Raw genomic sequence first — 21,635 nt, forward strand, 5'->3', positions numbered from 1 at the left:
AGCATGCTGCCAACATAATCAGGACTGGATTTTTCAAGGCATTCAACTTCCATTTAAAAACCTGAATGGGACAGGCGGGCAAGCTTTCAAAAGCACTCAGCATCCTGTTGAGGGAAATCTGGCTAACCTACGGATATGGACGCTGAGCAGTTCAGAGCGCCTGGCCCTAAAATATCCCCTTAATGCTCCTAGAAGAAGAAGGGGAACGGAGCCTTGCATTTTCAGTTTGTGGATGTGAATGCAATCTGTATGTTTAATAGTTCTCCTACTTAAATACTTTTCAAACCTTTAAAAAGCAACAGTGCCTACACCCACTATCAGAGAACAGAAGAACGATGCCAAATGGACTATTTTAAATTTAATTAGTATTTAATTCTTACTTTTGTTTGCTGGAACAGAGGGTTTCTCAGTGGACAGAAACTTTTTATGGAAATCAGCTGCTATTTAGGGCAACTGGTATTTTTGTCTTTTGGGGTTTGGTTCTTAAAAATGGTAGCAGTATAAAATTGTTCCCATAATCAAAAAGCTTTCTGAACCAGTGACCCTCTTTCTTGTACTGCTGTTCTTCACTTCCCTCCTTCAAGTTCTTCCTCCATCCCCATGTTTTTCATGTTCTTTCTGAGGTACTTTTCATCCTAATTATCTACACTTCCTCTCATTAAACTGTTGTAAAGCAAGCGCAGCTGCATTACAATCTGTGGAGTTTCTTAGGTATAAAATCAGGTATGGATGAGAAGAGCAAGGCTGTTTAAAAACGCTACTAGTCTTACATGATTCCTTTACAAGCTTTTTTTGAATTAACCTGCTCTTTCTGAGGGTGGTCAACTCATACTAATGCATCCTGGGAAGGAGTCCTGTGTGTTATAAGTGTACTTTTCTTCACTTTAATTATTCACCATCTAATTACAGTGGTAACTTTGGATAATCATGATTAACGGTTAGACGTGTAACGTGTACTTCTACATTGGAAAAAGATTTAAGGAGATGGCAAATAATGAATTTGTGTATTTACATGAAATAAGCATATACTGAAGTTGTTATGACAGATGCTATTTTATGCTTTGTGTTTTCTCCTGTGTACTCCAAAGCTCTCTTCACTAGCAGCCTGGTTACCTAAAGCATGCATTATGACCTGTTATCAAACTGAAACTTTTTTTTTTCCTCAGAACTAATGGCCATTTGTCTAATTTTATTTCCTCTTACTAATATCTTGAAAGGCTTCTTCATATCAGTAAGGTTTGGCATAAGACTCTTGCTACCTAGAAACTCCGCAAAGGGTTAAAAATAGGAATGTTCATTCTGCATAGAAAAATAACTTCGGTGTACAAATAGGATGAATTTAAATCTGTAAAAAGCCTCATTAATCCCTAAATTTCCCTATTGGGGAGAAATTTTGGCCTTAGTGAAGACAGTGATACAAATCTTGAAATCAGCAAGGCAATTATTTTACCCAGTTTGTAGGAGGATTTGTCAGATGCCCTCCATCTAAAGCTGGTTCACCTGAAGGGTAGCTACTGAATGGGATCAGGTGTGGTGAAGTGTTTAAAACAAACCACATGTTTGGGAGAACCGCTCTTAATCCTTACAAAGGAGGGTATTTTGAGACTTCAGCATGGATTTAGACTTTTTGTGATTGATTCTTCACCTTGGAAGGCGACGACAACCAGTTTGATTTAAAGCCTGTGTTCAACCCAGATACTCAAGCTTTCTGCTTAGCTCCCAGATTTGCACAGATGGATTTTGGCTTAAAAAAAAAAAAAAAAAAAGGAACCCTAGTTTTGGAATACAGATGAGGAATAAGATCTTGGATCTTCAAGTAAGAATGTAGTATTTAATGATACAAAAGCTATCACTAGGAAGAAAAAAATCTAGCTCTATATAAGAGATTCTAAGAAATTCTTAACAAGAAAAGGAAGTACAGGCAATTGTACAGCAACAGTAGTGAATCTGTATTTATGTGGTGTTTTGGGTCACTTTGTTACTTTGAAATAGGCAGCTTCCAGGTGTGAGATACATTATTGTTGATTGCAAATATTAGTTTTTCTACCTTCTAGCATTTGTCTTCCGGCATAGGTAGCATAATGTCATGCTTATGGCTCTGAGTTCAAGCAGAGTAGTTCAGGACAGATCTGTGCCTTTTCTTAAAGTGGATGTTACAAATGCTTTTCACAAGGGCAATCGGAATATGAACCAAACATAAATTTGAAGATAACAAAACCCGCAGACTGTAAGAATAAAGTAGCCCTTAAAATGCAAGGTGTTTAAAATGTTCTTACACAGGCATTGTTTTGAACTTGTAGTCTACAGATTGACTTCACAGGACCTATGTGTGGTTTCAGATGTGTGATTTCTATCAAACGCGTATCTTATTAGCTCTTCTGAATCATGAAGGAAATGAAAATTTTTTAATGGCTGTTTATACCAGACAGAATGAGCTTTTATTTTGTGTTCTCAGTACAAACCTATGGTCATATTCTCTGAAGTATTAATACTAGGCTTAGTTACTTTTATGGACATTTAACTGTTGACTTGTTTTCTTATATATCTTTGGCATGGGGCAGATTTATCTGTTTGAACTGCCTCCATCTCTTAAAATTTTAGTAGAAGGGAGATTAAATCTTCCCTGGAGCTTGACTTGTTTCAAATATAATTAGGATGGCAAGCCAAGTCAATATAAAACTAATTATTTAGTGGAATAACCCAATTTCTTTTAGTTTAAAAGTATCATCTTTTGAAATAAATCTGCAAAAGGGGAAAACTGATCAAGTAGTTGAACTATTTCTTTCTTTTTCAAAGAAATCAGTGCTCTCATGAGACAAGCAAACAAAGCCATGTCAGCCATCTCAGCCATCCTTAGGAGGAGAATAAAACACTCCCCCACCAAGTGCTTTAGAAACTTGCTTTTTAATGCTTGGTAACTAGATGACTAGTGGCCTAGGGAAATCTCTATCAATTTCCACCCCAAGTCTTCCCTTTTGCATGCAGTGAACTTGAGGGAAAGGAATCCTGGAAAGGGATTCTGCTCCGTAAGAATAAAAATAATAAATATTCTTATTGCTGGGTTTCTTTTTTTCCCCCCTCAAGTTGTGGAAATGGGTAGAGATTAAAATTAGATTCCAAAAATATTGCCTTCAGTGAAGAAAGATTTTTATGAGCTTTAGTTTGTGGTGTGCAAGAATGAGCTTTATAAATCAGCAGCTGATTTCCCTACTGAGAAGCTCAAAGACTAAGAGTGGGGACAAAGAAAAGGACTTGCTGTGGCACCAGCAGGAAGTACTGGTACAGATAGCCTGATAAAATGGTAGTGGGTTTAATGAACCAGTAGCTAGAAAGAAAAAAAGAAGTGAGGGGGGGAGGGGAAAGGACTTAGAGACAAGTTCAGCCTTCCCGGGGACAAGTCAAGTCCTGCAGTGTTTAACTTGACACAGTACAACTCTGTATATTTACTTTTCTGATCTTCAGATAAGTTAAGGCAGTCCTCAGTTTATCCAGCTTTCTTAACATTACCTGCACAGTAGCTTTTTAATAATCTTTAAGCTTCCAGGTTTGGGATTTTATATCACTGCCCAAGGAGCCACCTATACTACAGGAGACTGCTCCAGGTGCCCCAATGAGTCAAATCACATCTTTTCAATTAAAGGAAAAGCTAGGAAATAACCTCTGAGTTTATATATTTGTTTTGGTTTTAGTCACTGGGAGCTATCTGCCTGCTTTTTCTGTATCTCAGCGGTCAGCAAATTAGTACGTCCTGAGAGGGTGCGCGCGCTATATTCACCTATAAAACAGCAGTAGGGACTGCAAGAGGTTGGTCTATGAAAGACGCAGGCAACAAGAAGTCCGGCGGTCTTTGAGGAAAGCAGTCTTCCAGCTGAAAGAGTGAAGATTACAAGGCAGCATAAATGGGGCATATTGTAAATGGTGGATGTTTGGATGAGGTTAGTAGGGAGTTTGTGTCCCAGCTCAGCTCATAGGAAAACTAAGCAAGAAAGCACTTTCTAGATGATTTCAAAATGAACCTGTTCCAAAACAAGGGATTATGCAATGCCATCTGTTGGCTTCTGTGAAAAATCAAATGGAAAATGTGGTTTTCTTGGTGGTGGTCCAGCAGAAAGAGATTCACAGTCTCTACTACAGCTCCTACTGTAGGAGCAAATTAACAGGAAGGGCAGCTCTAATGACAGAAAATTTTCTTCAGCATTTTGAGAAATGAGTTGTGGGGCCTGGGTGGCTGGTAGCAGAGCAGGCCCAGGTGTAGCAAAGCTAAGACTGGAGCTCAGGAGCTCTCCCCTATATCTACAAACAGGAGACACCCGGGATGGCTAGATTTGGTGTGGAGCTTTCTGTATGTGCAGCATTATGGGTCTTGTTAGATGTTTGCAAGGCTTGTCTTACTTGGCGAGTGTGCATGGAGATGAGTTTTGAAGACCCGCAACGGTTCTTTTCTGGGTTTCCTTTGTTCCCTTTTTCTTTTGTGGTTTTGGCCAGCACCTATGCATTGTCGGTATCTGTACGGAAGAACAGATGCAGAGAGCGTTGTGGTTTCCTGCTAAAATACCTGCTCCTTTTGTTGGGAAGCTATTTTGCTTTCTTGCTTATTATTACGCATGAGCGAAACTTGCATGCTGGCAATATTGCTGCTTTATTTGCTTTGGATTGTCTTGCATTTAGCCTGTTTGAAGATTTGAGAGTGAACAATAGAAATAGTTGTGATAAATTGTCAGGCTCTTCCAAAGACTCAGAAGTTCTGGAGTTATTGCCAATGACAGATGGTTTGTCCTTGCTCATCACTTGTCTTCTTGACAGCATTTTTCTGCTCTGTGCAAAATCTCCCTTGGTATGTAGTTGAATTCTTTAGAAGAAGAAAATTATTTTCTGCCTCAGCCATGTTCTCGCTCTGCGGTTCAATAGCACCCATGTTTGACTAAGTGGAACACCTTCCTTGTGAAGGAGATGTTTGATTTATTTTAATAGGGTGTTAGGAAAACTGCTGGAGTTTGACATGAACACATTTCTAAAGTTGCAAAGATGATAAGAATGATCTTTTATATCTGTGCTGTGGATTTTCACGACTGTATATGAATGGCACTGAATAATCTAAGGGCTGTATCATCTGTTGCAGGATTTATGAAACTAATGGCACAACGTTTCCCAATTTTCAAGTGTGAATACTCAGTCTGAGCAGGGATTGAGTAGGTAGAGAGAGATTCATTTTTCAGTCTTTCCACGATTTCATGACGTCTATTTCAGAACTGGCCCGCTGACATCCTGCTTTGGTTCTTGGTACTGGGGAGTCATGTGATATGGCAGTAAAAATTAACCAATATTGTCTATAAATGAAAAATCTTGCATGGCAGAAAACTTGTTCTTTGAAGTCGTTGGCTATATTGGCCATGCTCTGCCTGTTTTCAGGGCACAGATTTTTTGGGGTGAGACTGAAATGTGTGAGCTGCTTTGGGCATTTGACTGCAACACCACCACTCCCCAGTTCTCACTGGAGCCTGTCTGCTTACGATTGCTCCCACACAGCAATGCACTCCGCAGCACTGAAGAAATGCTACCTCAACAGCACAAAATCCTTTATTTATTATTGTTGTTTTTGTTGTGAACATCAGGAAGGCAGCCAGGCAGTTTCAAATATTCACCTTTTCAGTAAATAAAGATGGTCTGAGCTCCACAACAGCTGGTAGGGAACTAAGAAGTTTCTACTTCTTTTACTGCTAGTATGATTCATCGCAGTTGAGCAAGTGAAATGTATTTGGAAGCGCAGAAGCAGACATCTTGGGTTAGACCAAAGGTTGCCTCAGTATCTTATCTCCAAAACCTAAGGAACAGCAAGAACAGAGTAAGCTTATGTGATACCGTGTCTTAATACTCTTCCAGCTACCAACTATTTTTAGCTTAGAGGGCTTGCTGAACTGAACATAGTTTTGTGGGAGTAGTAACCCTCAGTTGAATTCTTTTCCCCAAGAGGAAAGACAAAAACAAATTTTGTCAAATATGTGCATAGTTTTTTGCTTTGCAGAGAGTTAACTCCCCTGTGTTCAGTAGCTGCGTAGGATTTTGGTCTTCAGCCCTCGTTATGAACTCATGCTACAGTTAGTTTTCCTCAGCTTTAGCTTAAATGTGAGCTGCATAAACAATACAGTCACCTGCCTTCTGTCTCGTATGGAAATGTCCAGCCTGTCCCTTCCCTTTCCGGGGTGCACAGTGCTGCTTCCTGTCACTGAGCCAGCAGGACGGGCAGAGGAGTGCGAAGCCCGCGTTGTATTCAAATGAGTGGGGTTTGGAAGCCCCTAACTCGTGCATGCCTCCCATCAAATTGTGTTAGTGTTTTCAAGTTACAGGCTCTCAGTTTGCTTTTTCGTTATTGCCCTTGTGCCTTGGGAAGCATTGTGTTGCATATTCGTTACTCCCTGGCTGGGAACACAAGTTCATGCCAGCTCACTAGGTATGCATGCAGATGTTAATTTAAACCACTAAAAGATCATCACTCAGCAGATATATGTTTTAACTTTCTGACCAGATTAGTCATAAAAATCTTCTAAACAACTTCATTACATACTTCCATGGAAGCTATATTATGCACACTTTTAGGGGAGAATCAACTTTAGCAGAGCAGAAAAGCTCTGTTCACTGTAATCTTGTTTGCTTTCACTCCTTCCTGGTGAAGGTAGAGGGGCTCGTTAAGCAAACAGAACTGCAAACTCAGTAGCCAGACAAGGGCACTGTGGAACATTGTGTCATGATGGTCAAGGCATGCCTTGTCCAAGTAATGCCTGTTTGACTGACGGATAAGTGGATCTCAATCGTTCCGCTGTGGCTGTAGGGTGGGATTTTTTTTTTTTTTGACTGACTTAATAAAATCAGGAACTTGTAAACTTGTGCTTAATAACTGCTGATCAAGAGAATCTTATGACTGTATCCGATTATGCATGTGATTACTGGTAGTGTTTCAAGAAAACTTGGGGCTGAACAACCTCTTCCTTCAAGTTTCAAAACAGGAGGAAGGGAATATATAGTACTGGATTTTTTTATTTTCTGGAAAGCAGTGGCTATGCCTGTTCATTATTCTTCTATGCTGGAAAACTAAAAGCACGATAGCTGGAAAATATTGGAAGGTTATCAGTGATGATAATATGGAGCCCTGCAGTTTGTACAGACATAGTCTGTATGTACCCTGCCCTCCTTTAAAGACAGTTAAGTAGATGCTATAGGCGGTGTGTGGGAGTTCAGAGGTATTTGAAGATGAAGGGACTGAGACTCAGCAGGTGGAATCATGATCCTGCCAAAAGAGGAAAATATTTTGTGAGTGATTTCAGGGGAACTAGGATGTCATCAAGTAAAACTGAATGGCCCAAGGACAAAAAGATGGCCCCAAAACTCCAGTCTAATGCTGGGCTTATAAACCTAGTTTATGCGTTAATCATATATATTTCATCAAAAAAAAAAAAAGGCAATTTTCTTACTGCATCATCGGTCTTATTTTTTTTAAGCAACCACTATCAATAGAACAAGATTTGGGTGAGTAGGCTAAGGAAAATGCCAAAAGTCAGCTTTTGACAGACTGAAAGGGGAAAGTGAATTCTTAAATCACGGGCTATTCATAGCCCGTCTAAACTTAGAATATATTAGTTTGAGTGTCTCTGGGTACATTACAGGTTCATCTTAGTTTGACATAATATTTTTGAAAATGGCTTTCATATTAAGTGGATTCATGAATGCATAATCTTTAATGGCTAAAACATGATCTTTCTGCTCAACAGTTTCAACTAAAAAATAGATGCATTTCATTTTATTATTTGCAACTTGCAAATAAATCTATCATGGGTAGCCTGAGCTGTGTGAAGTGATAAGACTGACTAGTGAGAAGGAAGCCCCTCCAGAGTCTGGCTTAAGGGGTTTGTGACAAGTATGTAATAGAAACAGTGATACTTAAAATCCTTCCTTTATTGAAAAGGCCTTGTCTAATTGAAATCTGAGAGACTAGGCAACCTAGATAAGCAGACCCAAATATTTATAAAGAAACAAAATGAACCGAAACAAAATTTTTAATGGAATAAAAAGTGCATTACAATCAGATGAGCCAAACCTTCAAGTAAAAAGGAGTGATCATCCCCACTTTCGCTGTGTTAATAACAAATGAACAGAAAACGTGAATTTTCATTTTGTAGAGGATTCTTTCATTTTGAAGTTTGGGCTCATTGCCATGTTGAAGCAGATGAAGAACATGGGACTTCTTTGTGGGGCAAAGTTGTCACTGTTCCCCAAGCACTCTTGGGAGCCTTGTCTCTGCGGCATCCCTCCGGCAGGCTGCTGGGTGAGGAAACACGGGAGGACCCGCTCTTGAACAGTACCCGAGCCAGAGGCGTGGAGGGACAAGGCTGCCAGGAACCAGATGAGAAACCAGCCACAAAATGGCAGATTTTCAAACCTGCTTTTTTTGAAATTCTGCTTGCTTCCCAACAGAGTTTTAGGTAGACTGACAAGCAAAACTGTTTCTGTTTCAATCAAGTGATGATCTTTTTTTTTCCTTATGGCAAATTTAAATGGCATTACTTACGCTGCAAATGGCATAAACTTTCTCTGCCCGAGAACTTTATATGGAGTAAAAGCATCTTTGAGATCATTACTTTTCTGTCCACTTTTAACCCTTCTCTGTTCCTGGAAGCGTCCGTCTTCCAACTGCTTTGATATGAGATACCTGACTAGGACAACGCCGTTCCTCTCCAAACTTCTTGGCAGGACGTGTTATGATGCCCTGCATCACTGACTTGTACAGTTTTTATGCTGCTCCGAGCTGCTCCATTGCTGTGGAGAATGCAAGAAAATGTCAAAGCAGCATCACAAAATATTATATTGTTGTCACAAAAGAGAAAATGTAATAAGTGTAAGTAAATTCAAGTAAGGGAACACCCTGATTCCTACTGCTAGTAATACTGAAGTTTTCCAGGAGCACATTAGTAGCTACAGCTTTCATTTCCACTGATTTCATATTGGCCTTGTGAGAATTTCTAGGAAGAAGTTAGTTCATATATTGCTGCTCTTATTTATTTATTTATTTAAATCTCTTTAGATTAGAATTTCCACTCTTGCCGATCGTTACAGTGTATAAGTGCTGACCCCACTCTGATGCCTCTGAATTAAAAATGAAGGTTATGGTTATGGGGTCTTTTACTGCTCTTAAGATTTGCAGCCAGTGAAATTGTTCTCCTTTGGACATGGCACTGTATAAATTGAAATAGTCCCTGGCTACCACTGTTTATGCTGGTCATCTTTAAAAGCCAAGCATGACTGCTGTGCAGTGGTCCAAACAGTAATAGACCACCTATTTGAATGTTATAATGCTGTAAGTTTGAAGCCTTGTCCAATTTTTGTCTTTTGTTTTTCTGGGATTCAACACAGTTCAAAGTGTCTACTGGTTCTGAAGTGTGGTGATCGTGTAAACAAAGTTTCCTAGGATTAACTTGATTTTAAAACTATTTCAGTGTCAATGCCAGTTCAATTTAATTGGTAGCAAGAATTGTCAAGGTGTCCAGCCATGTCTGTAGTTTGCTTCTGGCTTCTGTCCTCTGTCAATAACTTCCCTTTTTGCTAACAGAAGTAGACCGGTTGTATTTTTTCCTCTGTGTTTCCACCGCAAAAGGTGAATCACAAGTGAATCGCCACAGAAGCATAGAGGTCTCAAGAAGGGAAAGGGCTGAGTGAAAGATGTGGTGGGAAGTACATTTTCAGTCCAGCACAGAGGCAGCTCCTGGAATGATTTTCAGCACAGGAGAGGAGAGGAGGCGTGGGAGGAGGGCTAGAGAGCCTGTACGAGAGGAGCTAGGACATGCCATCATTCATCATCCCAGTGACATCCCACTTTCTCAGGAGAACCTTTTGCTCCCCACTCTTGCCTTTATATGAGCCCCAGTTGTTTTTTTCCCCTTCAATTCACAGGCTTCCAGGGCAGGTGAACACTGGAGAGGCCTCAAAGGCTGGAGCTACAGAAATCTGACAAGAGTTACTTGATATTTGTTTTCTGCCTCCCTCTCTGCTGCTCCACCTCACCATGCAGTATTAAGGCAAAAATGATTGCATTTTCTCCTCAGTCAACTGAAACATATTCTCTTCTGCAATTCCAGCAATGAATTGTATTTTCCAAGTTTAATTAGCAAGTCAAACAATAACACAAATGTTCCTGCAGTATTTTGCTAAAGGTTCTCTATCCTCAGCTGAATAACAAAGGTCTTGCAGAGCGTGTGCTTCGTTTTTTGTCATTTGCAGAGAGCATCCATTTAATTTTTTTGGGCTTTCATAAGCAAGCTGACTGATAGCTGGTTTGTTCTCTATTTCAGGTCGTGGAGACTAATTTGGTTGCTTTTGACTGTCACTGGATCATTATAAATGAGGTAACTGTCAAGCAAACATTGTTGTGAACCATGAATCCTGTTTTCAGGCTTACTGACAATTTTCATGCTGATCTTGACTTTGCCAACAGGAAGCGGTAGCTACAACAAAGTTCAGGCATGCTGGGAGGGTGGATGTTGCTTAACACAAACAGAATGACAAGTTCTTGGACTTTGTTGTTTTGTCTTGCCTATTTCAAACACAAGTCCTTGTATGAATAAATGAAAAGTAAATGAAAAATACTTCCCTACTGGGTATCCTTAGCCTTCACTTTTGACTTGAGCTGCCTGTTTTAAGAGATTTATTTAAGAACCTTTTCTCAGTGAAGTGCTTGTGCTCCATTTATGTTTTTTCTTAAAAAACATCCTCCCCCTCCCTTGGAGAATCCCACTAGAAGTCAATCATGGTTGACACCCAAACTCATTGATATCTGTGGGAGGCTTTTTGATGGAGTTCTGGGTCAGGTCATATATGAATGTTCATACAGGGAAAACTGGAAGAAAGTTAAATTGAAAGCCTGTTTTTAAACTGTGGAATAGGTTCTTCCATGAATACTTGTCAGCTAAAATATGACTAGTCAATAAGCGAAGTGGCTTTGCATATAAAACATTAAACAATGCAGTTCTTAACTTGGTTGCATTCAGATTTTTCTTTTGTTTTATGAAAAGCAATTTAGGTCCAGAATGGCTGAATTCACTGGGGAGATAGCTGTCCCCTAATGTAGGTAGTGTATCTTCTCTACGTTCCCAGGATTAAGGGTAGCTTGGAGAAATTGCGTACAAATTCCAGACCTACTCTCTGGCTTTACTGTGCACTTCTATTTGGCTACTTATTTACTAGATCTTCATTTGTACAGTATGCTATAGTGGAGCAGTTGAATCCAAAGTATTTTTTTCAAGTTTATATTTCAGTAACTCTGTTGCAGTGAGGCGGTGCTTGGCCTGCTCTTTCAAAACCAGTGGATTCCCAAACTATTTTTAGCCAGTTTTCTCTGGGGAAAACTATATTGTGCCAAGTGCTGTGTCAGCAACTCGGGGTCAGCAGAAATTATTTATTTTGGCTTCTGCATTGCTCTTGACCAGTGCTTCAGCACTAGTAGGGGTGGGTCTCACTGGCTGAGAGCCCAGCTCTAATCTACAGAAGGTCACATGAACTATCCATAGATGCATGCATTTTTTATCTTCTGTCATACTAAACTAGAAATCACTTGTAATGGTGGGAGCATTGAAGTACAGTGTTCATTTCTACTCTTCTGAGTTAATAGTTATTTTTTAAAAATAGTTAATCAAATCTAAGTCAACAGAAGTCAAGCATTAACCTCAATATGAATAGATTAGACCAAGTTCCTACATGGAGCCCAGCTATTGGTTTGCTGTTTAAGTGAAAGATCTTGCCACAAGTTTTTCGTTTTGGTCAATTTTAAATGAATATGAACTGGAAAGCTCAAAAGAAGATACTTACTTTTTTTTTAGCTGTGTTAGCTCTAGCCCCCAAAAAGCAAAGTAGAACCAGAGATTGCAATCTGAGTGTTCATGTTTTCTGTAGGCTAGAGAATCTTTGTTTTCAGAGATTAATGTCTCTGTGGAACAAATTTTGCTTTCTGAGCATTATAGCTTTCAGGCTGTAGCAGATTAAACTAGGGCAGTTGAAGTGGTTATGGCTCTACGCTGCCTTCTCTGCTCCAAAACTTCCTCTAGGCTGCTGCCCCCACAGCTAAGATAGCTCCAGTGGTGTACGCAGAGACATGTGCATCATTCCTCCTGTGTTTTACAGCCTTTTGTATGAAATTGGTGAAAGCTGAGATTAAGTTCATTTTCACAAGCTATGCTGTGAACCATAGTCATTAAAATCTCAGTATCCCATTGAGTCATTCCTGCTGGCAGCTTCTGAGAACACAAACTTGTTTAATGCTGGGCAAGTAACCTCTTCAGCCAACTCAGTTTAATCTGCTTCTGGACTGAAATCCTTGAGTTGCACTTAAGTGATTTACTACCAGTGCTATCTGTTTTAAAAAGCTAATAATCTCAATATTTTGGGCAAACAAAAATCAGATTAGGAATAAATAAGATTTGTAGATAATGATGTGGAAGGAATCATGTTGTGTCCTGCTTTTCCTTTGGTTCATTTAGCTATGTTCAAATTATAGCAGGAATGTAAGTATTTCCTGAATGATGAATGTTTCATAATGTTACTTATTCATTGCAACATTTTATCAGTTCAGTAATAAGATCACAGTGACTCCACTTCAGCAGCACAAGATTTGGAAATGGAGTGATTTACAGGACCCTTACTGTGCTGTATTATAATAGCTATCTTCACATCCTAAGCCAGACCATTTCATATGGTTTTCCATTAACTGTTGGTGACCATCATACTTGCTGTGAAATGATCTGAGAGCTCTGCCCATTCTTCTGCAGTTGCTTACACAGTTCTTCTGTAGTGAACCTGGATGTGTGTGATTGGCGAGCTTGTTTTAGCTGAATTAGGCTGTCAAATAAGTAACTGTTTTAAGTAAGTAACACTGCTTTTCTGGCCTTCTAATTTGAGAATTTATTGCAATGAAAATGCATTTTTTTTGCAAAGACTACACATGATTCAAGTAATTCCTTGCAATGAGATACCAAAATAAACTGGAGTTGTCTTCCCTTTTCCCTCGCTGTGCCAAAGAGATACTACACGTTTACTGAGTATAATAATATGGAAGGAAATACCACCTTCAGTTTTGTGAGCATGAATCTGCTTAGGTTTGTAGGCTAGCATCTGTTATTTTAATTGCTTGCTTTAAATGCTATAATGTCTGCAAAGTGTTACTTAATTTTTATTGTCCCATTCATTGACGTTTTAGGTAATACGGCAGATTTGTTTCAAGGCAGTGCATCATAATGAAATGCCTGTATGGGAAGAAGGGGGTTTGTTCCTATAAAATAAAAGGATTCATAATTTGCTAAAGCATAATAGTTCTTATTAGTCCTTTGCAAATAATACACATGCCTTCAGCCTGATCTTTGCATTCAGACACTCTCCAAATGAATGTTCCTTTTTCTTCAGGGCCTTAAAGCAGATGGCATAATTCTTTATTTAAAATTTGCAAGAGTCATAAATTTGAATTTAGTGATGATCAAATATGCCTTAACAAAATGTGAGAATGGATTTCTCACTCTGTCGTCCTCTCCCTCTATCTCTGTCTTGGCCTCTCTGTTTCCCACTTGCCTTCTCTCCCTCTCTGTCTCTTTCTGCTTTCTTCTTTCTTCTGCATGACAATAAATGTAATCTCCAACAGCCCAGGATAGTAAGATTACATTTCTTTATGACTCTTAAATCACAAGTGTGCATCAAGCTTCGATTTTTTTTTTAGTGGAACTGAGGAACAGACACTTGTATGCTTTTCATCAGTTTTCTTTCTTTGCTCTTTTTCAATGAAAGAAATGTGCTTTTTTATTTTAAATCCACGTCTGATTTGAGCGTTTAGCTTTGTTAAAATGTTCGGGGTCATCTTACTATGCCCAAGGCTGTCACCAGTTCCCTGTTGCTATTGTTTACTCAAGGACAGCCTAAAATGTTTTCCACCACCTACAGCTACCATACATGAAATGAAAATAATGGCACGGTACAAAGGACTGGTTGGATTTCATCTGCTATAATGTGCACAGGTAGAACCAGCTGTGTTAGAATAGAATTGGAACAGGTGCACGGTAAAGCTGATTTGTATGAGAAGAGACTAAAAAGTTTGGCTTGGTTAGCCTCTGAAAACAAAAGCTGAAAGGGGATATGCTTTCTGTTTGTAAATACATACGGTGCGTGAATAAACACATCGTTGTCAAGGGCCGGAGGACAAGGTTGGCACAAGAACAGATGAGTTCAAACTGCCCATGAATAAATTGAGGGCGAAAGTCAGCAGAAGGTTTCTAATTGCCAGAGATGTGAGAGCCTGGAATGGAAAAACTCCTTTAAGGAGAGGAATGGGCAAAAAAAAAAAAACCCAACAAACAACAAAAAAACCCCACAAACGCCTTTAAAGAATGGCTTATGAAGAAGATCCAGCGACAAGGTTGCCTGTCATTGCACAGGAGCAGACTTGGAAGGACCCACATGTGGCTATGTTCAAAGCCTGTACTCTGAAGTCCTGCTTTCCAATGAACACACATTTTTCCTAGGAGAGGACTGGTCCTCAGCTGATGCATTTAGCTTGTTCCACTTTGTTTAGGCCCAGTGCACTCCTCCATGAAGAAGCGGGGAGCATGACTGTGCATTAAACTCAGGCAGCAGCTTTAGCTAGGTCAGGTCCCCAAATCATAACTCAATTTCAAGAGCTTGCACAATCCTCCATTTTCATGTGGATGATTGGTGAGTGGTGATGTTAGAGGTTCATTTGAACCCATATGTTTTCGAATGATGACAGCAGACCAAGTGTCAAATGGTGCCCTCTTTGGTATACTCTCCTTGTCAGGTAGACTAATAAGCTGCCAGCTGTGTTGTTCTGGCAGGTGGGAAAAGCCGATGGATGGAGGGACTCAGCACCTGGGGCTCCTTCAGCCCTGCTTTCTTGCAAACTCTCTTGTATTTTTTCCCCTTGTGGTGAATAGCAAGTCACCAAATTGCTTATCTTAAAATAATTAGATTAGGCTGAATGACAACATATATTAGGTCTCCAGTATACTGTCTGGCTTCCCACTGGAGTCTGCGCCTGATATGTAGAGTTGATCTTCAGTTCCCCTCTAAACACCTCTTCATTTAAAATCACAGTCCTTCCCTTGTATACTTACCTACTAAGATGAAATGGCCATCTAATTTTATCTCTAATTTTATCCTTATTCCATGCGAAATAGGACAGCAACCCCTTATCCTAACCCCAGATCAATAAAAGTAAGGTTTGGAACCATATATTGAACTTCTAATTAAATTCTAATTAGAAAAAACCAAAAAAGCTAAATGTATACAGGTGCCAGATCAGTTCAACTTGGCCTACTTTGTCTTTTTTTTTTTTTTTTTTTTTTGACATTGGGTGCTTGTATAACAGATCATCTGCCATCCTTATATCATTATTCTGTATCTTCCTTTCAAGTGCAAATGCAAATTGTTTTCTCTCATACAATAGTTGCTTTATATAGTTTTCTTAAGTCAGATCCAAAATTCAAGAATGAGAGATGATCTTGGAGAGTCATTATATAAAAGGCTTTTCACTCAGTCAGTGCCAAGTATTAAAACATGGCAAAGAAATATATAGCAAATTACTAAAGCTGAGTTTGGTTTTTGCATGGTATTGCTTTGTAGTTAACTTGAAATCTGAATTTGTGGTATAATCAGTGCAAGTCTTAACATTTAAAATTATACTTGTCATTAATCTATTGATATCTGTACCTCCTGAGTGCCACAGGTAAATCTCTTTGGTGTTTGGATTCTATTACTATTTTCCAGATGATGTTTAAAATTAGGTGGTGGTAACCTAAAGGTGAAAATAAGGACTTTCTAATTAACGTGCACAAAAATGCTGAATACAAGGAAAAAAATATGATTTTGAGGGAGAAAATATAAATGTTTGAGCAGGCAAAAGTCAAATTCTCTTCTAAAATGATGTTTAGCAATGTAATATGGCCATGTAAGTATCATTTTTTACATTATTCAAACAAATCTAATAGCCTTTCTGTCACTGCTTGGGCACACTGTATAATGAAAACCGTATGAACTTTTTGTAAACACTCTGAGAAAGTGTATAGTTTAAAATCAAGCTAAGAAGATTCTTCAAATCTCCTTTCTGATTATATTGGAAGTATTAAAAAAAATTACATGACTTTTGCTAAAACAGCAGTTTCTTTTTTACCTTACAGCTAGTGAAATGATACAGACTAAATGAAAAGACAGAATCTTAAGCTGAGAGAAACCATTATCTATGGTACATTAAGGATTAATCGACCAGAAATGCAAGATATTACACTGGACACAGCTGATGCCATGTGTTATTTTTGTTTGCAGAAAAATCTATATTTCATAAAGAACATTAATAACAGATGAATTCAAAAACTGACATTCTATGAAGAAGAATAAAATGGTTTTACTGTAGTTAAGAGAGTTGAAGTTAAAATTCACGAGTCGCACGTTTGTCTTCTTTAAACTTTAAAGGAAGTAAACAAGCAGCATTATGTCTAAACCAGCTACTTCAAAATAATTTGTTTAAAGAATATTAACTGAAGCGCCACAAAAGTCAGAATTGCTGGGATAGTTGTCTTAACATTTAAAAATCTACATTTTTCAAAAAGCTTGATGATCTTTTCACAAGGAAGATTTTGCAATTTGAGCTCAAATCTAACTCCTTATGTCTCCTAGGTTCTTGGTTATGGGCATAGATCAGGCAGCTAGAGGCAAAAAAAATGATGACATTTAGTTACAGGCACAGCAGTGCAGATGTGCTATGTGCGCTCAAAAAAGAGAAGCTCAAAATACAAAAATGAGAATCAGAAATATTCAGTCAGCATTGGTTGACTGCAGGAGTATTTTAAATGCAGGCTGCTAACGGAAGCCCTTCAAGCACCTCCCTTCTTGGGGAAAATATCCACAAATATAATTATCTGGAATGTTTTGGGGCATCAAGAGTATTCATCTAATCTGATTAAGACAGATTTCAAACAAACAGTTCAGTATGATGGAAAATACATTCTAGTTAGACTGAGTGGTTTTGTAGATTATTTCTCTTGCTTTACAGAAAAATAGACAGATGCAAAGCTACCTTGAAAAACTGCCAGCTAAACCTCTTTGAGCCCTCAGAAAAAGTTGAGGTTTATCTAAAGTTCAAGTTTTTATGTGGAGGTTGGAATCAGTGGCTATGGCTTGTGAGCCCGTGCTGCTCCCCATCTAAATTGAGGGTCACATCTTTCGATACTGTGGAACACCCTGTTGCCTGATGAGCTGCCGGTATTTACAGTATGTAAAGAACTGTTTTTCTGACTTCTTTAACCTGCCTTAAAAATTAATCTTTTAAGCTTTATGTCTTACATATTAGTTATATGCTTAGTTATTTTTTCTTTTAAGTGTTTGTCCGTAGAGTTGAGTGTTCAGCTGTAAGTCTTAATAGGTACCCTATGGAGTAAAAGGTTGGTTTTAACTAAGAGCTTGCTGTAGACAAGCACACGCACACCTAGAATGCTCTAATGCATTTTTCTTTGCCCTTTTGGTAAATAATGTTCGCTTACTTGTACCTTGTTTATAGGTCCTTGATACTCTGTTTCCAGGAAATGAACACTTAAGGCCTGAATAATTGTCTGTGCCTTCACAGCTCCTAACTAATGCTACGCTTAGAAATACATCACACTATGACTTCCTACTGATTTACACATTATCTGCCAAGAATGCTGTGAAAGACTTCTACTTAAAAGATCAAAGGACTGGGAGAGAAAAATCCAAATAGAACAACTAAGCCCAGTTAGGTCTATGAGGATTCTGTAACGTTTGGGCACAGTATACTTAAAACGCGTTAAATTATTATAGGCATGGTAGGTCAATCATTTTAATGAGCATGCATATGTTCTCTTTGAGGCTATGACAGAGCTGAGCAATAGCTGTGTAGCAATCACATGTCTTTTGGTCGTCTTGGTTTATTTTTCATTTATAATTCTGTAGTAGCACTTCTGCATTTTAACTTTTCTGCATATTCTCTCCCTTTTTCTTACAGGAAATAAATGATGTGGATGTGCAGGAGCTGGTGAGAAGGTCAATTGGAAGGTTAACAATTATTCGACAGACATTTCCAGTCCCCCAAAACATAAGTCAGCGCTGTTTCCGTGGCAACCACAGAATATCTTCATCACTGTGTGATCCAAAGGACCCTTTCTCCCAGAGCATGGAGGTAGTTTACATACCAGGATATTCCCACCTGCGAACTGTCTTTCTAGATGAATTCAAGGTTTTTCCCTAGAGGCTCAGTGTAATTTAATGTTTATTTTTCTTGTCCTCTCTGATATGTAGTTTAATGGTTCATGATGAGGTTGGGAAAAGACTTGGGCAGGGGGGTGAGGGTGGTTCTGATGGATGAGAACAGCTTGCCTATTACACAGCTAGTGAGGAAAAGCTAGAAAAACCCACGGGAGGTGCAAACAGTAGGGTAGCAGTTTTGCTCTCTGTCAAATTTTATTTTTTGTTGTGTCCTCATGAAGAACTTCCTCCCCATAGCCAATGTCTTCTGAATTGCATGCTGTGCTTCTCTAAGCCACCGATGTGTTGACAGTAGGAAAGCCATCCTGGGGAGCAGCACCCACATTGCTTTTTTCAAACTCAGTGTCTGAGGACCTAGATTTGTACCGATGTTTCAGAGAGGCCTTATTTTTAGGGATGTTAATTACAAATTTCACTGACCTCATGGCACTGGCTCATAATGGTCCACATATTACCTCTTGTCAATGAGATACACACACAAATATTTACAGACTTTTAAAGAGAGCAGAAACCAAGGTGTATTTCTATGCTATTTCCATTATTCTGATCTTCCATGGACAGAAACTGTTGAAACTGCTTTAGTGTTTTTTTTTTTTTTTTTCTGTGAAATGGACACTTTTGACATTTTGCCACATCTTTAAACCTGTTAAATTTTCTCTTTTCTGTATTCCCTTTTTTCTTGCTTTCAGGTGACTAGCCTGGGTGCTGGTGGGGTTTTCAAAATGAAAACAAATTCATAAAAGGAAGTCTAACAATTCAAAGTCTAAAAGAGGTTTCCAGTACCTCCTGTTTCAAAAAATCAAGTGAAAGCAAAATTTCATTTTTGAAAGACATTTAAAGACAAAGCAAAACATGAACTAAAAGCTAAATACCCTATTTATTTTATGATTTGCTGTGGGAAAGTTGACTCAAACCAGATACCCTAACCGGGGCCCAGTTTGACAATTAAACTCTTAATAGCCTTACTACCATATGAAATCAACAACAAATCATGGTCACTGTCCTACAGAGTTTACGTATCTTTTTCAAGAGCCTAGTCCTCTCTCTCTTAGTATGTCTGGCTAGGCTTAGTCATGGCAAAGCTATGGTCAAACAGGAATGCAAAATTAACGTAAAATATTGACTTTACTGTAGTTCTTTAGTGTGGTCATATATGGACTTGCAGAAAGAGAACCGTATTGGCAGTGGTGCTGAAGGAGCATACCTGACTGAGCAGTAAAGACGGTGGTCTTCAGGAAAACCAGGATCTTGTGATGCCGAAAGAAAGAAGGGAGTGAGAGAAAACAGTGGGAGAAAAATGGGAAGATGTTCACGAGTGTCCTAACTTCATTAAAATGAAAAACGTGTAAGGGGAAGAAAAAGTAAGAGAAGTGTGGCTGGGCTTGCCCTGTTTCAGGTTAGCTGCAAGAATCCCGGGCTTGCTAATTGCTCTGCAAGCAGCCAGCAGCCAGCTAGTGATGACATGAAAAACCTTGAGCCATAGCACACTGCGCTGTGATCCTATTAGCTAGCGCTCTTAAAATAAACAGGGCTGTGCGAGGTCAATAAATGCATAGGGACATCTCTAGGGACTATTTAGGAACTGTGACAAATGTTCAGGCTGCACAGTGCTGGTGGGGCAGCATGGTCCTTAGAGGGAACTTTGTTCATCTATGGATAGTATGTAAAAACTGAGGGTGTAATTATATGCAACCACTAGAGATTGCAAAAGGCAGTTTTCATGAACAGAATTATTAACTAGGGCAGCGTGGAAAATGAGTTCTGTATTAATGGGAGGCTTCATGTTTTAATTTATTTTCTTTTCAACCTAACTGAACTGACTCTGGGGGAAAAAAAACTTTTAGAAATCAAACCATTTCGTAGAACAGCTTGTTTTCTACAAATTGGCGAATTCCATCGAACGTGTTAGGTGGACCGTATGTCTTAACCGTTGTTTGGATAGCTGTGATCTTCCTACTGAAACCTTTCATAAATTTTCAATGCAACAAAATGATGGAAGTTTGATTGGTTTAGCTGCTCAGCACAGTTGAGTTGCTGTGCTCTCTCTTTCCTCAAGAAAACTGCATTTCATTAGTAGCAAAGTGAGACAATACTAAATAATAAAAAGCAAAAAAAGTCTGATGCAGCTTCCCCTGTGTCTTCACATGATGTGCAGACCTTAGAGCAGCTATGGGGTTTGTTCACTGTTTCCTTGTTCTTCCCAACAATATTATAAATTAACTTCTGTTCCAGTGGGAAGTTGGAACAGTTTATAAATTGAAAACCTGAATTTTTTTTTTTTTTTTTTTTTGCTATCGAAGTGTGACTAATCAGAAATATTCTATGGAAATTATAAGGGTGGATTTTTTGAGGTTTTTTTTCTAAATTACTCCCCCTAAAGGCTGTGTGAGTAATTAATTTTTTCCAGCATCTTAATTAAAACACTGGAAAAGATTTTGGTGAAGATCTATCATTGTGTCTGTAGAATGGTCCTTGCAAAAACAACCTCTATCACTTTGGAGGCCCTTCTCAAAAGGCAATGGAAGTTAAAAGCTGGATTAACAGAAGTTTTTACTGCTGTTATCCTTTAGGCTAAAAACTCAGTGCACTTGTCAAATGCTTCAGAAAATAAGCATAATTAATCCATATTAATCACTCATACTTAATCTGATTACTAAATAACTAAATATCTTGCTTCAGATTTCTCTAACAAAAATTAATAAAGTTAATTTATCTTAATTTAGGTTAACTTTAGTTAACATCTAAAGTTAATATTGCATCTACAGGGCATTGTTCAGTTATATACTGCTTGTTACTGCAAGTGTCTAGGAATTAGTTTGAGAGACTTGGAGTAAATGGAGTATCAGTAACTGATACCAGGCAATGCATTAAATGTCTTGGTAAATTTATGTGGGAAATGAATAAAATTGTAAAGTAACTTTAAATTGCAGCCCTGCTGTGTATTGGGACGATTACTAATGAAGCACGCTTCTGGCAATGGAAGGGAAGGGTGATTTTCAGAAGCAGAAATTAATTGTAGTGTCTTTATCATTGTGTTATCAGTGATTGATTGCTGTTGATGATAAGCTGAACTATTAGTAGAGGAATAACAATGCTTAATAATTGCTGAACTCTGTACTCTTGAGCCCTATTAATACTTGATGAAGGCCCAGCTATATTACTCTTAGATTAGTAAGTGCATCCTTTCTTGTGAACTGTGACAACAGTTTTCTATTCTCATGATATTAAGTTGTGGAAGCTACCTTGAGAGCAATGTTGTTTTGTTGGGAAGTGATGACTTGGCATCTGTAGCCCTTCATGTACCAATTTAGTCTCATTAGTGA

General features: G+C 38.6%; 1 protein-coding gene across 1 annotated transcript in view; it reads left to right on the top strand.

The window, feature by feature from the left end:
* The window catches only part of GRID2 (glutamate ionotropic receptor delta type subunit 2), a 716,389-nt gene that overhangs the window by 473,131 nt on the left and 221,623 nt on the right, over positions 1 to 21,635 (top strand). Inside the window, exons 5-6 of the mRNA XM_064510476.1 lie at positions 10,338 to 10,391; positions 18,053 to 18,226. Coding sequence (XP_064366546.1) covers positions 10,338 to 10,391; positions 18,053 to 18,226 — 228 coding nt within the window. The remainder of the gene's footprint in view (positions 1 to 10,337; positions 10,392 to 18,052; positions 18,227 to 21,635) is intronic.

This window comes from Dromaius novaehollandiae, chromosome 4, assembly GCF_036370855.1.
Source record: "Dromaius novaehollandiae isolate bDroNov1 chromosome 4, bDroNov1.hap1, whole genome shotgun sequence".
NCBI lineage: Eukaryota > Metazoa > Chordata > Aves > Casuariiformes > Dromaiidae > Dromaius > Dromaius novaehollandiae.